Here is an 18,979-nt window from a genome sequence, read left to right on the forward strand (position 1 = left end):
GTTCTTAACACATGACTGCATGGCTTATATGAAGACATTTCTGGTTTGAAATTAACTCTCATAATTTAAGGCAGAGTTCTGATTTATAGATTGAAGAATGAAAGCCTGAAATTACTCTCATGCTTATTTAATCATGTATTTTTTTCAGTGTCAAGATAGAGTTTAGATTATAAACGAATTTATTTGTTCTGTAGAACTGTGGCCATGCTTTATGACAAATGCAGGATACTTTCATCTAGATTTTTCTATCATGAAATCAGAACTTTTGAAAGTGACAAATTTGAGGAAAGATCAAAGTAAAGATGCACTTCAAGTTATAATATTTTATCCATTTTTTAGTTACTGTTCATCATATTGCTACAGAATAGAAATTATGTTAAGGCTACTTGAGATTTTAGGTTCTCTTTTCAATCAAATTCATTAAAAGTTGGAAATCACCATAGCATTCTGGAAAATGCGTGGGTTATCAAACTTCGGTTTAAATATTTGTTTTGATATATATTAGCAGTGTGACATTAGTTAAACATCTGAATTTCAACTTCCTCTTCTGTAAAACAAGGTTAATTATACTTCCTTTGCAAGCTTGTTGTAAGGATTACAGATGTTTCATGTAAGTTTTCATGTGAAAATGCTAGTACCTTGCCAGGCATCTATGTTCAGAAAAGAGATGGCATTATTATTATTATTATTATTATTATTATTACTGTGCCCTCATACCAAACATAAATCATGTCATTGATTTTGTAAATTACCACACAATTGGATATTTTCAATCACTTACTACATAATTTTTTGCAGTAAATACTAAATCTTACCATGGAATTTGCAAGAGTGTCAAACAGATGGAGTTTTCAGTAACAGGCAGCCCCTTGATACTGAAAAACGACACTTAATTTTCAGCCAAGTCAGATTACTAATCACTGTTCTCTATTCCCTTTAACACACACACACACACACACACACACACACACACACACACACACATACATACACACAAAACCCTATAAGCTTCTATATTACATTAACCAAGAAACATAGAGATAGATAGAGAGAGAATGCTACATAATTAAAGGATTACTTTTTAAAGGAATATTTGTGATTTTCAAAGTACCAGTCTATATATTTTTAAGTGAAGAATTAAAGGGACAAAAGTCATATTTTAATAATACAGTTGAAAAAACAATTTCATTAAGAGAATTAATGAGAACCTTTAATATGTCTTTCTGGTCCAAATTTACTTAAAAACTATTAGTACTTCACTGTTACTAAACTAAATGACCTTAGTTCCATTAATATACTGAAAGTAATAATTATCTAAATATTACAAATACAATCTAATATCACTATTTCGTCTCTTAACTGGCATCAGGTTGATTCTGATTTAATCATACTTGAATGTAGTAAACCTTTTTGCTAGACAAATATATGCAGACACAGCAATTATTACTTATTAATGTTATTATTTATTACTTATTAATGTTATTATCACTATTTTAGGTACTTTGTTTAGTGCCCTAAGCTAGCTACCTTTGGTGTTTTGGTGAGTTCTGTGTTGTTGTAGGATCAACAGTGCACCGAGTTACAGCGTTGTCTGATAGAACGTATGGCGCTTGCACACAGATAGCTTCAAGTACACCTGGATGGAATGCACTGTAATTTAAAAACCTTAATTTGTCATGCAAGGTTGCATGACTTGCCCAGGTGAAATGTCAGACGTGAGAATGTTTGTACTGGCAAGATAACTGTTCTGGCAGCACTTTGAAATTAGTGAGAGCAGACATGACATCATGAAGGGATCCCAATGGGACCCGGCATCACTGTCTGACGCCGACCAGAGAAGGAACCCTCTGACTGGGCAGACGTTCATTAATTAGGGCCACTCGGAACAGTTTTTATGCTATCAAAGGTTACTGCTGAGGGGCCACTAACTTAGGGAAATTCTCATTCCCTTTTGCAGGAGAAGCCGACTGTATTAACTTCTGAGTATTGTAAGAGTCAGACAAGTTATGCAATAAATGACTGCAATGTACATATAATGATATTTTTCTGTACCTCAACTCGATTTCAATCTCAAGACCTAATACTGCCAGGCAGAGAAAAATCATCTCAGCCAATTCAGATGAATTTTGGTCAGGACTTCCTCTGTCAACTCAGGGACTTATTTTTCCCCCTCTCTTTTTCCTAGTTGGATTTCAGTTTTGCAGGTGTTGGTGGCAGGGAGCAGCTGATCTTCTCCCCTTTCCATGTTGTAGCCACTGATAACCTGCATCCTGGCGAGTGGGGGTCCATGTGGATGCTACTGCGCCCTGGCCTGCCTCCTGCAGAGGTGACTGTGTGTGCGCCTCTGTCTCACCTGCTGCACTCTCGCCAGCATGGAGAAACATTCTTCTACAGGACTGTACCTGCACACACTGATGTGGGGAACTCTGTGAAGCTTGCTGCCTCCCCAGGCTCCACTTTAGACAAAGGTTCCCTCTGCGTTCCAAAACTGTCTCAGGTTTTTATTGGATAATTGATACAGTGTACAGACTTTATAGTTAAGGCTACTCTAATGTCTTCTATTACTATCTTAGTTATTACTGCCTCATAAGCTTTCTTCTCAGCCTGGACAATAATTACCTTGTAGATGTGTGGAGGCAGGTGGATGGAAGGGAGACCTTCATTCATTCATTCATTCATTCATGGATGGGAGTCTTTTAAATTCATTAACACATAAACTTTATGTCCTACTTAAACCCTACTCAAAATGCACACTTTTGAAACTCCAAATCCCCTTTCTTACAAATCATTGTTTTTGAGCTTTAAAAACTCTTGCTTTTAAACTCAACATTTAAGAATGTTCTCTTCTCTTGTTTAGCACTAGTCTTTCTGCTGTGATAGCCCCGCCCTGAGTTAATGAATTTGAAGATAATAGTCTGAAAGGTGAGAGAGCCCCAGGATTATAAAACAACAGCAACAATAAAGTAATTACAAAAACATTGATTAATATATCAAAATAGTAACAAACTGTGACTAATTTTGCTTTCCTTGCTTTATAAAATCAAGCCACTTGTTTGAAAAGGATCAAAGGAGAAAAATACACAGGATATCTGGATTAGAAATTCTCCCTTTGGTTTATAAAAACTAACTTTTTTAAAGAGTCAAATGAAATATGGAATGTTACTGATAAACAAAATTTCTCTAACTTTTGATCTTTGATTTTGCAGCTTAGCAAAGGGACTTGATTGAGGCACATACAGTATTAAACAGTGTTTTTTTAACGATTTTAATTTTAGAAAAGCTATCTCAGATGAAGAGGCATGAGTGACTATAAAGTTGACTAAATGTGAGGTTTGCATTGGTTACTTGGGGTGATTTCCTTAAAGGAATAGTTCTGATTCTTTACTTCAAACCCACAGCAGCTTCCTTTTATTTTTCCAGTAATATCTGAACAAGTTAACACAGTACTTGGGGGCAGCCAGGTCCTACCTAACTGGACCCCGCCTCTTCAGGCTTGGCTTCCGCTCTGTGCCTTCATGAATCTGGCCGTCAGGGTCCATTGACCTCCATTCCTTTCAAACTCTTCCTGAACTTTTGGGACCCTTGCACAAATTGATGCATCCTGTTCCCTTTACCAAGTGGCACTCGCTTTCTCATCAACGAACAGGCTCTCCCTTTCATCCCATGGTTCCCTCAGTCTCTGCCCTACTTCCGCTCCTAAGGAATCTCTCCTACCTCCCCTGTGGCACTTTTTTAAGGCTACACTGTGTTGCGGATATTTGGATATTTGTGTAGTAGAAAGAGCACCCGGCTCAGAAGGACAAGACTTGGGTTTTACCCTGTTTCAAATATCATGGCAAAGTCATTTCAATTCTCTGCATGTCAGGTCAATCTGTGGATTTTGTAACCGCCTTTGCATTGTTTTCAGTGTGAGTTTTATTGGCTAAAGTTTTCAACGCCTTGTGTACAGAAATCGTCTCTCAATTTCCAATAGTGCTTTGTGTTCAGTAAGTATTTGCTGAATCAAATAGAATGGCAGATGAGAAACAAGGAGTTTATTGATAAATCCAGTGGGATAAAGAGGGAAAATAATGGTAAGTTTAGTTACTTTATTTGACTAAGTAAATGTTAATGTTAATAAATGTTATCTCATTGACGAGGGGTAGGTGAGTGGTTGGTTATCGGCTCTCCTTTCCCATCCCTCCATCTCAGCCAACAATTGTGACTTCCTTATATCTGCAGAGCAAAAGTTTTTGATATTCTTTCTTTGTATAGTTAAGGAGATATGTAGTAGCTCATAGCAAAGAAAAGGGCTGGATATTAACTACTAATTCATGTTTCACTTGACAAGCTTCTGAATAAGCTCAGAAAGCCTTGCCAGGTGAATACCAAGTCAGATCACATTATTTCAAAGAAGATAAAAATAACTCAGTTCCTTGACAACAATCTAAACCTTTCAGTATTTCAACAAGTGTGGCATTTGGTGTTGTAGCTCACTGCCATGGGTTCATTTTGGTAAAGATTATCTATTTCAGAGAAAATAAAAAATACACTTACCTTTATCCTCCTTAGCCCATCACTTCTGCTATTCAATTACGTGCTCTTTGCTTCTGTGTACCTGAAATAGTGAGAAAGAATAAAAAAAAAGAAATATAACTCAATAGCATTTTGTGAAAGGCAAATATTTACAATTTTAACTGATGACAGACACACATAGTTCATAAAACTATTAGCATGCAACTTCAGCTGTAAAAACTGAACAGCAATATCCCTAAGCTGGTTCGCAGCAAAAAAGTAAACCAATCACAGCGACAAAAGCCACCATAAACAAAACAACTGTATTTAAAAGATTAACAGTTTTGACATTCATCCCTACCATCCAGTCTTTCACTTTCTTTTTTTTCCCATCAATATTTAGCTTACGTTTGATGTTAGCAAGAAATCATTACTATTATTGTTAATTTTAGTTCTGTTTATTACCTTGAGGGTTATATATTGTAAAATAATTTTGGTGTCCCTAGTTAATGTTAATTAGTGGTTTTAATAACCTATAGACCTATTTGTTATGTTTTTGTAGGTTTACTTTTTTAACTATCAGGAACTTAATAACTGAGAATATTTAACATTACTGCTGCAGAGGCAAAATTACAGAGATACTATTAGTGTTACCTGTTTTACGTTTAGTGACCCTTTGAGTCCTGCCACATATTTCCTTAACAATCAGAAGCCATCAAGTCTGATAGTCTCAAAAGAAATATCAGCCCTCTAAACTGCCTTCAAGGGCAGTGATCTTTAGTACTGAAAACCACAAATAAAATTTTTGAGGTTGAATAGCAACAACTGGCCAGTGACACTGATGATTTGTTTGTCAAAACAAATTGTTATAAACTACGCAAATGAAGTCCACGCACTCCTTTGAGTGAAAACAATAAAGTGAATGTACGCAATGCTTACATGTTGGATGGGATATTTAATGTGAGGGGAAACTCAAAGGTTGAAGAACTAGGCATTTAGACAGTGGTAAGTGGTAACCTTACCTCTTTATTCTCATTACTCTTTCTCAGGAGAGACATGCTAATGCAAACAAGTCAATCAGAATTTGTGTTTAGCAAGATAAAGCTTAGAGGATAGTTTAAAATCCATTTATTAGTCTAAACCCATTTTTTCCATTAACATATTATACATTAGTGTTTACTAACCATGATTCACATAACAGTTTAGTTTGTTAACTTTTAAATTATTTAACAACCATAAGTTATTAATACATTTTTTTAGGTATTACAAAAATATCTTAAAACAGGCTTGGGTTCATTTTTGTAATTTTTAAATAGAAAACATTTTCGGCATCTCTTGAAGAAGAAATAAAGCAGGTATTTAAAGCTAGAAAACAAGTAATTCCAAATTTAGTTTTTACAAAAGTTTTCAGCTTTATTGACAAATTATGGCAAACATATTTGACAAATTGTGGTTTCCTATTTAGAGAAGCTTACGCATGGAACTTTATGTGTGTGTGTGTGTTTTCCTTTTTTTAACAAATATAGGTTAAAACACTGAACAAATTCAGTTAGCTACATACATACAGTAGCTGCTTATTTTCAACCCCATTAAAACACCATTTAAAATTAAATTTGCAAACCTAATATCGTACATCTTTATCTAACTCACAAATATTAAAAGACAGGTTAAAACATCTTATCTACACCTTTATTATCAGCTAGTTCAAAAAAAATCATATTACAGTCTTTTAGCAACCCTAAACAAAGTTTTTGCTAGTTGATTGAGACTCAAAATCTGTTAACAGATTCATGCTCTTTCTTTAAAAAAAAAAAAAAAGAAAAAAAAATTACACACAACAATGAAAAACAAACAAGAGAATATCATCCTACTGAGTGATTTATAGACCGTGCTTGCCAATGTCTCTTTTAGTCCATTTTGTAAAATAATACTAGTGTCAATGTTGCACCAACAGTATAGGGGAAATACAAGAACTATATGGGAGTAATCATGAGCAGTTATCCCTAGAAGAAAAAAAGACGATTACTTGTATTGTTGCTGTTTATGTGGAGACCACAGGCTATGAATTGTCTTTGAGGTGAGGTCACAGTGGGGAGGACCTTCAATATCTACCATAGGGGTGTCCCTGAACACCCTTCTGGCTGACCTTGGTGGTGGAGCCTTCAGGCTGGAGCGGATCGTGGACTGTTCTTCTGGTGCTACGAACAAGAGAAAAACAATAACATTCACATGGCTTCACAGTTATCAGAAACAGTTATTTAAGACACAGTAGTCTCAGAAAGAAAAGGAAATAAAAGATCTCAACACTGATGGCTCAAACCTTACTACATTTTCCACATGATGAGATCATCCCCCAAAAGGATATATGTTGAAATGCAGCCACTTAGATAAACTTGCAGGGCACTGTTCAAAAAGAGAGAGTTCTTAGATTACCTTTTATCTATTATGTGTGAAATTTCTATGCCACAAATAGAAGTATCAATGCGAATTACTCCATATTTAATCCTTTATACAGACTCCTAAAAGAAACGGGATATAGAAAAACAGCGGTTCTTAGGCCTTGATTAACTTGAGAATCACCAGGGAATCTTAAAATAAAAGACAAAACAGAAAATGACTAATGCCTGTCCTCTAGCTCCCAAACCAAATAACTAGAAAACTCTACAGGATGGGATCTAGGTTTTCGCATTTTTCAAATGCTTCCCTAGATGATTCTTATGTGTCCCGGGGTTGAGATCCATTGTGCAAAATAAAATTGGTCAAAGATTAGCAAGATATGGAGTAAATTTTAAGTAGCAAAATCAGTAAAAGAAAACAATATATTAGTTTTACCAAATAAACAAGCTGGAAAATAAAGAGGTATTAGCACACTAGGAAAATATCTTATTTACCTGTTAATCAGACTACCGGTAACCTAAATGTTTTGGAACCTAGCCAAAACCCAAACTTTTGCGTATTATGGAAAATAGCATTTATAAAGTTTATGCCCCCAGAAGAGACATGCAGCCCTCCTTCAAAGAGCCAGGAACTTAATTTTGGCTTTATGATGACTTATTTGATACCAGAAACTAGGTTATCTGGGTCTTTCAATCAGAATTCAGTTCTTCAGTAGAAAGCAGACTGCATTCGTGGGGCTACAGTGGGAGGAAGTACGGACATAAGAAAAGGGGGTACTAGAGACACACTGCCATAGCTGATATCAAAGGTGGTGGTGATGACAACTATCAAATGGAAAATCCCTGCGGACTGAGGCCAACTGATGTAGAGTAAATGCCCCCTAAAATATCTAGACACTTATCCAACTGACCAATAAAACCCTTTTTTAAGCTAAAAAAAAAAGAATATCTCTGGCAAAAACAATACGAAAAAATTCAATTGAACTTAGTATATTATAAGGCAAGGGCTAATGATCTACAATATAGAAAAATGGTCAAAAGTTTATCAATGTAGAAACTAACAGCACTTGAATGGGTAAACATGAGGTTTCTGAGGATATCCTTTACTATAAATCATATCTGGTGATACACGGAAAATTGTATTTCCTTCACTATTTAAGGTACATGCTTATGTTTATTTCATTATGTGATAGGACATAAAATAGAAGTGAGAACCGAATTAAATATGACAATGTTACCTTTACCCAGAATACAGACGTACTTAGATCAGGGGTTGGTGAACTACGGCCTGTGATCCAGACGTGGCCAGCTTCCTGTCACAGGCATGTCACAGCATGTCACAGGCATGTCACAGCATGTCATAGGCATGTCACAGGCGTGTTTATTTCCAAACACTGTCTATAGCTGCTTTCACTCTCCAAAGGCAGAGATGAGTAATGGTGACAGAAACCCTGCTGCTTGCAAAGCCTAAAATAGTCACACTGTGAGCTTTTACAGCAAAGGTTTACAGACTTCTGATATGGATCCTATTGTCTTTTTTTTTTTTTTTTTTTTGGTGGGAGATTGTGGATGTTGGTATTTCTGATGTGATCCCTTAAGGTCAAGAATGTACCCGATAAGAAAAGATGATATAGGAACATTTGTGATAACATGGATGGATCTTGAGAGTGTAATGCTGAGCTAAATAAGTCAGACAGAAAAAGCAGAGAACCATGTGATTTCACTGATATGTGGTATATAAACCAAAAGCAACAAAAGAACAAGACAAGCAAATGAGAAACAGAAACTCATAGACACAGACAATAGTTTAGAGGTTACCAGAAGGTAAGGGGGGTGGGGGGTGGGGGGTGGGAGATGAGGGTAAGGGAGATCGAATATATGGTGATGGAAGGAGAACTGACTCTGGGTGATGAACACACAATGGGATTTATAGATGATGTAATACAGAATTGTACACCTGAAGTCTACGTAATTTTACTAACAATTGTCACCCCAATAAATTTAATAAAATAAAATTAAAAAAAAAATGTACCCGAGCTTCCAGAATTTCTCAACATAGACATTTTAGAGAAGAATGTTATGTGTATACTTGTTTGCAATTAAAAGTTTCTTTTATGTACTAGAGAGGAAAATGGACTTTTGCTACAAGTTTGAAAGGCCTTCTTAACCTTATGTGATATAAGTTTTATACTGTCATGAATATGTCAATGTCCTTGTCCTCTAGTGGTCAAATCTGTGCCAGTTTATTATTGCTTTTAACAAAGGGAATGTACCACTTCTTGCTCCATTTGTTCTTAGGGTGTTAGAGATCCCTAGGTTGCAGTCTACATAGGAGCTGAGATCATATAGGTTTCAAGATTTCCCAGGGAATGGAAGATCTGGATCCTTTCTCAGATGCTGAATATTCCTGGTAGGTTCTGTAAAATAGTGAAACCACCAAGGGCAGAGGGACAGCAATACCTGTTTCATCCACCCCCCGATTTGCCAGAACTTTTAAACTGGAATAATCCTGGGAATTTGCCACAGAAACCGTAAGTGTTTAATAACAACTCATTGATTTGGCTTTACTTCACTATACACCTAAAGCTGTAGACAGCTAATTGGTGGACTAAAACCTTAGATTTCTTAACTGTTGGCCAACATTAAAATGGAAAGTGTCACTGTTCACTGCTCTATCCCTAGTGACTGGAAAAAATACAATGCGTCGTAGGGGTTTGAATGCAATGAACAATTGTAAGAAGGAATGATGAACTCTAGGAACTACAAAGCAGAAAGAGCTCCCTGTGACAACCTTGAAAACAGTAACAATTGGGCTGAAGAAATTCAACATTAATTTTAAAAGCTGTATAACTAGAAATCTTATATATTTGTTATTGAGTTGAAGTCAGATTTCTTACTGGAGAGAGTTAATTAGCTAAGTACCAAAAGTATTCACTATTGGATTCAATGAAACAATCATAGTGGCATTCCACTACAAAAAAGGGTGAAAATATTATGTTTCATTGCACAAAAGTGCTGTTTTATAATTCTGTTTGTATGGGAATTGACACTATGTTCTTTCCTCCTTGAAAAGGCTAGGAAAATGGGAAATACTATTAGTCTTTCATAATTGTAACAAGAAAGGCAGCCAAAATGAATTCATACCCAGGCAAAGTGAGTTTTAGATTTCCTAAGATTCCTTACCATTAGCAGAGGATTTATTAGTCAAGGATTCATTCACTTAATTCAGATCTTGAGTTCATTGTTTACATGTTCTCCATAATAATAGTGAATTGAGATCAAGAAAACATTTTTTCTATTTGTGCCAAATTTCCTTGGTCTCTATTTTCCCTAATATCATAATGTTTATATACACTATGGCCACACATTTACAATCTCCATATGATAGTATAAGCCAGCATCTCTCAGTGAAGTGATGGTCTTTGATCTGGACCGAAGAGCACTGATTCAATGAATATTTTTCCTTTGTCATCACATAGTGTGTAATTGAGCCTTATATGATCAGCTGATCCCCTCATTGCTCACCAGAAGCTCTTGGATTTCTTCACTATAAGTATCAGAGATAGAAGTGATTCTTAAAAATATAAGGAATTCTAACTTGAGTCCAGCATGGAAACTTGCACATGGAAAACATGAAAACATAAGGTCCTCATGGTGGGAATTCTCTAAAATTTGAAGTTATAAAGGCCCAGGAATGGCTTTAGAATTTACATGTTTTTCTTGGGGTTCTCTTTTCAGTAAACAAGGTAGATTTAAAATATTTTAGGGCTTCATGCAAATTTTGGAGTCCTAGCCAATTGCTTCTATTCCCATGAGGTGGTCTAGAATGTCATTAAAAAAAAATCCTTGCAGACAGTGAACTTGAGAGATAATCTTTCTTTGTCCTTCTAGAAAATGATAAAGGAAGTAAGATGCTCTCAATATCAGGATCATTGTCATATCAGAAGTATTAGCTAGCCTATGCATGTGAATCAAGCAAATAAATTATTACTTAGAGAAGGTACAAAATAACTCTCTGCCAATTGAAATTACTGGAATGGTTTACAGAATTGTGGATCTGGAAATAGCAAATGAGGATATGACAAACATAGCTTAAGTGACTTGATCATTTTCCCAACATTTCTAGACTTCTCAATTAGATTTTAATGTACCGTATAGTATATTAAATAAGAAGGAAAGGGGGCAAATAAAGCATTCATTAAATAAATTGTTTGCTTTTTTTCTTTACCAAAGATCTCATATATGCCAGTCACTGTACTTACCCCTGCATCTGAGGATGAAAGAAGAGAAATTACAACAGATACCACAGAAATACAATGGATCATACAAGAATGCTATGAAAGACTATATGCCACCAACTTCAATAATCTAGAAGAAATGGACAAGTTCTTAGAAATATATAAGCTTCTTAAACTGAATTACGAAGAACTGGAATATCTAAATAGATCAACCAAACAGCAAGGTAATTGAAACAATCATCCAAAACCTTCCCAAAAGCAAATGTCCAGGACCAGATGGCTTACTAGTGAATTCTACCAAACATTCAAGGATGATTTAATACCTTTCCTTCTCAAACTCTTTCAAAAAATTGAAGATGAGGCAATACTTACTAACTCATTTTATGAGGCCAACATTACACTGATACCAAAACCTTATAAGGATAACACACAAAAAGAAAATTACAGACCAATATCTCTGATGAATATAGACACAAAATCCTAAACAAAATACTAGCAAATCGACTACAACAATAAGTTAAAAGTATATATCACAATCAAGTGGGGTTCATTTCAGGGGTGCAAGGATGGTTCAACATATGCAAATCGATCAATGTGGTACATCACATTAACAAAATAAAGGATAAAAATCATACAATCATATCAACAGATGCAGAAAAAGCATTTGACAAGATAGAACATCCATTTATGATTAAAACACTCAATAAAATAGAAGGAAACTACCTCAACATAATAAAGGCCATATATGACAAACCCTCAGCTACTATCATACTTAGTGTGAAAAACTGAAAACTTTTCCTCTATGATCAGCAACAACAACAAGACAAGGATGCTCCCTCTTATCACTGTTATTTAACATATTGGAAGTCGTTGCCAGGGCAATCAGGAAAAAAAAAAGAAATAAAATAAAAGGCATCCAAATTGGGAATAAAGAAGTCAAATTGTCATTTTTTGCAGATGACATGATTCTTAATATAGAAAACCCTAAAGACTCTACAAAAAAATATTGGAAACAATAAATGCAGCAAAGTTGCAGGATACAAAATCATTGTACAAAAATCCATTGTATTCCTATATACTAACAATTAAATGCAGAAAAATAAATGAAAAACAAACAAACAAACAACCGAAATACCTTCTTTTGCAATTCCAATAAAACAATAAAATACCTAGGAATAAACTTAACAAAGGATGTGAAGGACATATACTGAAAACTACAAGACACAAAGAAATTGAAGGCACAAAGAATGTATTCCTTGTTCATGGATTGGAAGAATCAACACAGTTAAAATGGCCATGTTACTCAGGGCAATATACAGATTTAATGCAATCCCCATCAAAATACCAATGGCATTTTTTAAAGAAATATGACAAAAACATAGATTTATATTGAATCAGCAAGTAAGTCTGTGCACGGGCTCTTTAAGAGAAGTGCCTGAGACTCCAGCAGCCCTCGTCTCACTCAGCCACAATATCTGCTGGTTTTCTCAGCCAGAAGTTATGGGAACTTTCCTCCCTGGCACTGGGACCCTGGGGTGGGAAGCCTGGTTTGGAGCTGGGATGTCTTGCTCCACTGGAGGGGACCTCTACAACCGAGATATCCCTCCTGATTTTTAATGGTCACATGCAGGTGTAGGACAAGCCCATTCCACTTCTTTGCCTCTTCTACCAGTCTTAAGGTGGCTTCTTCTGTATGTCCTTAGTTTTAGGTTCAGTTAGACTTCAGGAGATTTTCAGTGATGGTTGTTCCAAAGGTTAGTTGTAATTTTGATGTGGTCATGAGAGGAGGCAAGCACAGCTTTTACCTCGTCCACCATCTTGACCAGAAATCCCAAGAAGAGGCCCTTTGAACCATTTTCCTCCCAGTGCTCACCAGAACACTTGGGTATCTCCAGGTCCCTGAGAATTGGTGGCCTCTGTCTGGCCTCAGAATAAATTCTATTCATTCTGGAGAAAAGTCACAAAAGTTACTTTGGAAGCTTCTAAAGAGGGAAGCACAGTGGATAAAAACACCCCACAGACACCTCCTTACTTCACTTCCTGACCCTGCTCAATGTGAGGACTGAGGGCCCTGCTGACACAAGTGGAGGGTCCAGGCCTACCTTAGAGGCCCCTCAAAGGCCCGTGTCAAATCAGGGCCTACTCCCTTTAATGCCCTCTTTGTACCTCAGAGCCCTCCCTTCACGTGGTCCTCACCCAGGATGGGCTCAACCGCACAAGAAACAATGTGAATCTCTCCAAGGGCCTGCTTCTACTTCCAATCCTTGATTTCTAGAACCATGAATTCTATAAACTGGAAATCCAGCACATTATGATTATCTTGATTGAGAGTGTAAACTTTATCCTGTGAATTATGTAGCCAGACTTCCTGTGTATTCTAATGCCTGCACTAAATACGATCATTCTCCTTGAAAATAAATGTGTTCCCATATCGTCTATTAAACTAAAAAAACAAAAACAAAAAACTACTCCATGCTTCCTTTAGGCTACGTTTTACCCGTGCCCTCCCGTTCTCTGACTTATGTTTGCAACCTATATTTCCCCAATACTCACTCTTCCACCCACTTCAGCTAAATTATTTCTGTCCCTACCCTTCAATTCAGAGGTAGTAAATGGAGCTCCCCTCATATCAACAAAGGCTTCCATGTCACCAGCAAATATCAAGGGATATTTTTCAGTCCTCATTTGGTTAGTCCTTTCAAGGAACCGAAACCATTAACCACTCTGCTTTTCTTCGCAAAAGACCTCTTTGCCTGCATGACACTATGGACACCAAGTGATCCTTGAAATCTCAGATGCTTTAAGACAAGAACATCACAGAAATTTGGTTCCTGGGTTTGATTCCTGAGGAAACAAAACAATCTTTAGGAGACACCTTGTCACTTTTAAATTTAACCAAAGAAAGAAGAATTTCTCCTTGGAGAAAATACCTTCTTCCATCACTGTTGCCTACACAGACACAACATTAGCTGAAAATTTTCCATTCTATTATCTTTGTCCCCCAAGGGAGCTGGTTGTTTGCAGAGAGGAAAGTTAATAGAACAATTTATTTAATAAGGAGTTCTGAGTATTCAACCCTTGAGATGATAACATTTCTGTTGCCCGTTTCCTATAATTCTTTGATCCTAGCCAAGTGAAAACCCAAATGGACTTCCCTGGGACAGACCTCAGAGAACAGAGAGCTTCAGTGATAATCATTAGAGAGTGTCATTGTGACCCAGTGTGGGCTGGCAGAGTAAGAAGATAAAGAGGAGAGGAAGTGGGTACTGGGCTTTACCTCTAGAATAATGAGACTGAGACAGTCTCATACCTACTTAGTCTGTGAAGGTGAAGTCTCTGTAATTTTAAGGTACTTTAGTTTCCCCTTAAACCAGTCCTTTTCAGCTCTTGTTCTGTTTTCTTCTCTTTTTCAAATCTAGAGCCTCTCTCCAATAAAAGTTATTTTCTGGAGAATCTCCACCTCTTCTTGACTCTTTTTTATAATTGTTGGCTCTTCTTAGATATTCTGTGTCCAATTATTTATTCATTAACTACTCGAGATTTATTATGCATAAGGTATTGTCTATTTTGTGCTTCGTGTTATTGGGTTTTTCTATTACATTTCCTGACTACTTCTGCAGTAGAGTTGTCTTACTCATAGCACTTCATAGTTTTATATCGTTATTGTGGTGGTTGTTTAGTGTTCAAAATATTATCTACAAATAATGTAATTGTTTCAGACATTCACTACTCAGGCTAATTTCCTTTTCTCATCTTACCAATCTCTTTAAATGCTCAGGAGACTATCAAGTGATTGATGTTGGAGCAGACTGCCTTGGCTTGTTCACGAATTTAACTAAAATATTTTAGTGTAGGATATCCTGTTGGCTGCAGTTTTAAAACAACTGTTCTTTACTGGGTTAAGAAATTCTCCTTAGTTTCCTCACTTAGTGAGAAGCTCTGTCCTGGCTGTTACATTTTCTATTGTGATTGTGGTTATGATTCCTCTTCATTTACCTATTTTTTGTGAGTTATGTTAGCAAACATCCTAGTATTGAATCAGCTTTTCAAGCTTAGAATAGGAACTACTTCTTTATGATATAGTATTCTTTGAAAATAGATTTTAATTTTAATTTTACTCATCTGTTTTGTGTCTATATTCAGGCATATGATGCACTTGAAGATTTCTTTTTTTGTGTTATAGTTGATGCTTTTGCTCTCAAACTTTATTATACATCTAACATTGGCATGTGTTGAGCACTGACTCTATGCCAGGCACTTTGTAAGTCCCTGAAAGGCAATGGTGAGCAAGACAGTCATGACGTCTGACCCACAAATAAACATAAAAATTACCAACATGAAAAGCACTTCGAGGAATAGTTCAGGATGCTTGATATATGGGCCTCACAAACTCTGTCCTCTTGACCCTCACTCTTTGTTCTCCATTTCAGTGGCATCTCAAATCCCTTTCATTACCAGCCTCACTGAACCACAGGGCACCCATGAATTCTGTTCTTTCAGCCTCAAAACTGGCCCTTTCCTTATTTCCTCTGATTAACAATTGCCCATCCTTCCTCTTGCAGTTCAAATAGTTGTATTTCAGAGAAGCCTTTTCTACCCACCTCCCCAGACTAAATTGGTCCTCAATGATTTTTTCTCTCATTAATTAACTGCATTCTTTAGGCATTAATAACACCAATCATTTTTTTTCTGTCATGGAGAATATAAAAATTTATTTTCATCTTAAATTTGCCTTTTAATTTTTTAGGGATGACTTTATTTATAGAAGCTTTGGATATTTTAAATCAAATCTATCAATACTTTTTTTTTACAATTAACTATGCTGATTTTTAATACAACATGTCTTAAGAGCATGTATACACTCTTACACATGCTTTGTATTTTATTTTAATGTTTTTGTGATTTTTGTTTCTCTCTCTTATCTATGTAGTCCAGATTCTTTTCCCTCTCCTTGGAAGAATCCACCTGGCAGATGGTATCTGAAAGAGGAGCTATAGGGATTGTCATTAATTAGAAGTGCTACATGGCAGTCAAAAGAAGTAACAGACCTGTCGTGTTTATAATGATCAGAATTCCATCTTTGATGGCTGCCCCAGTTTAAGGTGAGTATTGATCAACGATGGCCATGCAAGTCAGATTTATTGTGATACTAAGAACAAAAGCTCACATTTATCAAGTGTCCACTGTATGACACAAGAACCACACTAGAAAATTACATGCATCATATCATTTAAATCACTCAATAGTCTTGCAATGCAGAAAATACTTACCACTCCTGTTGTAGAGGGGAGGTATCTGCAGCTAAGAGAGATAAAAAACTGGTAAGATTATACAGATAGTAAGCCAGCTGACCAAAATTCTTTTCTAGAAAGTCTCACTCAAGATCATGGGCTCACTCATTTTCTGAATCACATCGCTATACTGCACTTGGGAAGAGTTACATATCAAAGATCATTGTAATAAAAGGAATAGATTATTAATAGCTATAATTTACTGAGATCCTAGTGTGCACAAAGACATATTTAATCCTCACAAAGAAGGTAACAGCAGTCACATTTTTAGACATAAAATAAAGCACTTGAGAGTTAATTGTGACGTCGGTTGAAAGCATCAGGTCACAGAATGAAGGTTGTTTGAGTTGAGAATCCAGGAATAATATTTATTACAGAGTTATTTGAATGAAGGAAGTATGGAGATTATGATAAAAAAGATATTAAATGTCTTTATTTATTTTGGAAGGGTCATATAGAAGAAATTGGTTTATGTCCATAACTTCAAATAGAATTAAAATCAGTGAGTAGGAGATAAAAGGAGATTTCTGATAAATTTAAAACTGACTAAATAATTACGTTTAAAGTGAAAATGGCTACCATTTGTCTGAGTGAATCACTATCACTGAAGGATAATTGAGGGTGAAGGATGTCCTCCAAGGGTGGATTCCTAAGGCGATGACTCACTGAGGTGCCAGTCGCCAGATCACAAATTTTGCTTTAGCCTCTCTCTCCAGCAGGCACACCAGCTCCATGGAAGCAGGAAACCAAACAGAAGTATCAGAATTCCTCCTCCTGGGTCTCTCAGATGATCCAGACCTGCAGCCCCTCCTCTTTGGAGTGTTACTGTCCATGTACCTGATCACTGTTTTAGGAAACCTGCTCATCATCCTGGCCGTCAGCTCAGACTCCCACCTGCACACGCCCATGTACTTCTTCCTGGCCAACCTGTCCTTTGTGGACATCTGTTTCACCTCCACCACCATCCCTAAGATGCTGGTGAACATCCAGACACAGAGCAAAAACATCTCCTACATCGGATGCCTCATTCAGGTGTATTTCCTTATGATTTTTGCTGGATTGGATAATTTTCTTCTGACCGTGATGGCCTACGATAGGTATGTGGCCATCTGCCACCCCCTACACTACACAGCCATCATGAACCCATGCCTGTGTGGCCTTCTGGTTCTATTGTCTTGGTTCATCATTTTCTGGGTCTCTCTGCTTCATATTCTACTGATGAGACAGCTGACCTTCTGTACAGGCACTGAAATTCCACATTTCTTCTGTGAAGTTACTCAGATTCTCAAGGTGGCCTGCTCCAACACCCTCATCAATGACATTGTTTTGTACGTAGCCACTGCCCTCCTTGCTGTGTTTCCTTTCACTGGAATCCTGTTTTCTTACTCTCAGATTGTCTCCTCTTTAATGAGAATATCCTCTGAAGGGGGGAAATGGAAAGCATTTTCCACCTGTGGGTCTCACCTCTCTGTGGTCTCCTTGTACTATGGGACAGGCCTGGGGGTCTATCTCAGTTCTGCTCTGACCCATTCTTCCCTAAGAAACTCAGTGGCCTCAGTGATGTACACCGCGGTCACACCCATGCTGAACCCCTTTATCTACAGCCTGAGGAACAAGGACGTGAAGGAGGCCTTGAGAGGGCTCCTTAGCCAAGGAGTCCCTTGTCTGGGTCATTCACCTCAGAACTAAGTAGACATTGTAGTCCCCAAAGGCCAATGTTGTGAATTTAAATCTGGTTCTTTGTCTTCCCTAGAACACATGCTTCATTTGTTCTATTCTCAAAGAACCTACAACTTCGTTTTTATTTGTGTTTGTATTAGTTTCTCTTCAAGAACATTGTCAGTAAATTTTTTTTTCTTTTTCTTCCCTATTTGCAGCCCATAAAATCTTATTTTTCTTACAGTTATTTCTGAGATTTCTAACATTAGATATGAAGCACTTATAGGAAATGCTGACATGGCTTCCCCCCAAAAATTATCTTCTCAAATGTTGATATTCTTCACCTTAATTTTGTTGTATGTTTCTTTTACTTTTTTTTAAATTAAAATGTATTGGGGTGACAATGGTTAATAAAATTACATAGGTTTCAAGTGTACAATTTTGTAATCTATATATCACATTGTGTGTTCACCACCCAGAGTCAGTTCTTGCTCCATCATCATATATTTGACCCCATTTACCCTCATCTACCACCTCCTCCCCCCTTATTCTCTGGTAACCACTAAATCATTGTCTGTGTCTGTAAGTTTTTGTTTCTTCATTTGTTTGTCTCGTTCCTTTGTTGCTTTCAGGTTTACATCCCACACATCAGTGAAATCAGATGGTTCTCAACTTTTTCTGTGTGACTTATTTCATTTAGCCTAATAATCTCAAGATCCATCCTTGTTGTTGCAAATGGCACTATTTCATCTTTTCTTATGGAAGATTAGTTTTTCTCTGGAAGAAATGAAATAAAAATTATACAGTAGTCATTAAAAAGTGCTTACCATGTCAGGACAGTGCTCGTTGCTTCACATGTATAATTTTAGGTGGTCCTGACATTTGCTTGAGCTATTTTCCT

General features: G+C 36.6%; 1 protein-coding gene across 1 annotated transcript; it reads left to right on the plus strand.

Moving 5' to 3' along the window:
* The first annotated feature begins 17,142 nt into the window (after window positions 1-17,142).
* On the plus strand, window positions 17,143-18,108 carry LOC109456233 (olfactory receptor 7D4). The gene has a single exon (XM_019748414.2). It carries the CDS (start codon window positions 17,152-17,154, stop codon window positions 18,106-18,108), a length of 957 nt encoding a protein of 318 aa, XP_019603973.2. The 5' UTR covers window positions 17,143-17,151.
* Window positions 18,109-18,979: the final 871 nt, after the last annotated feature.

The sequence above is a fragment of the Rhinolophus sinicus genome, linkage group LG07 (genome assembly GCF_036562045.2).
Source record: "Rhinolophus sinicus isolate RSC01 linkage group LG07, ASM3656204v1, whole genome shotgun sequence".
In the NCBI taxonomy this organism is placed as follows: Eukaryota; Metazoa; Chordata; class Mammalia; order Chiroptera; family Rhinolophidae; genus Rhinolophus; species Rhinolophus sinicus.

Coding starts and splice junctions, on each gene's coding strand:
- LOC109456233 (XM_019748414.2), top strand. CDS start 17,152: ATGGAAGCAGGAAACCAAACAGAAGTATCAGAATTCCTCCTCCTGGGT.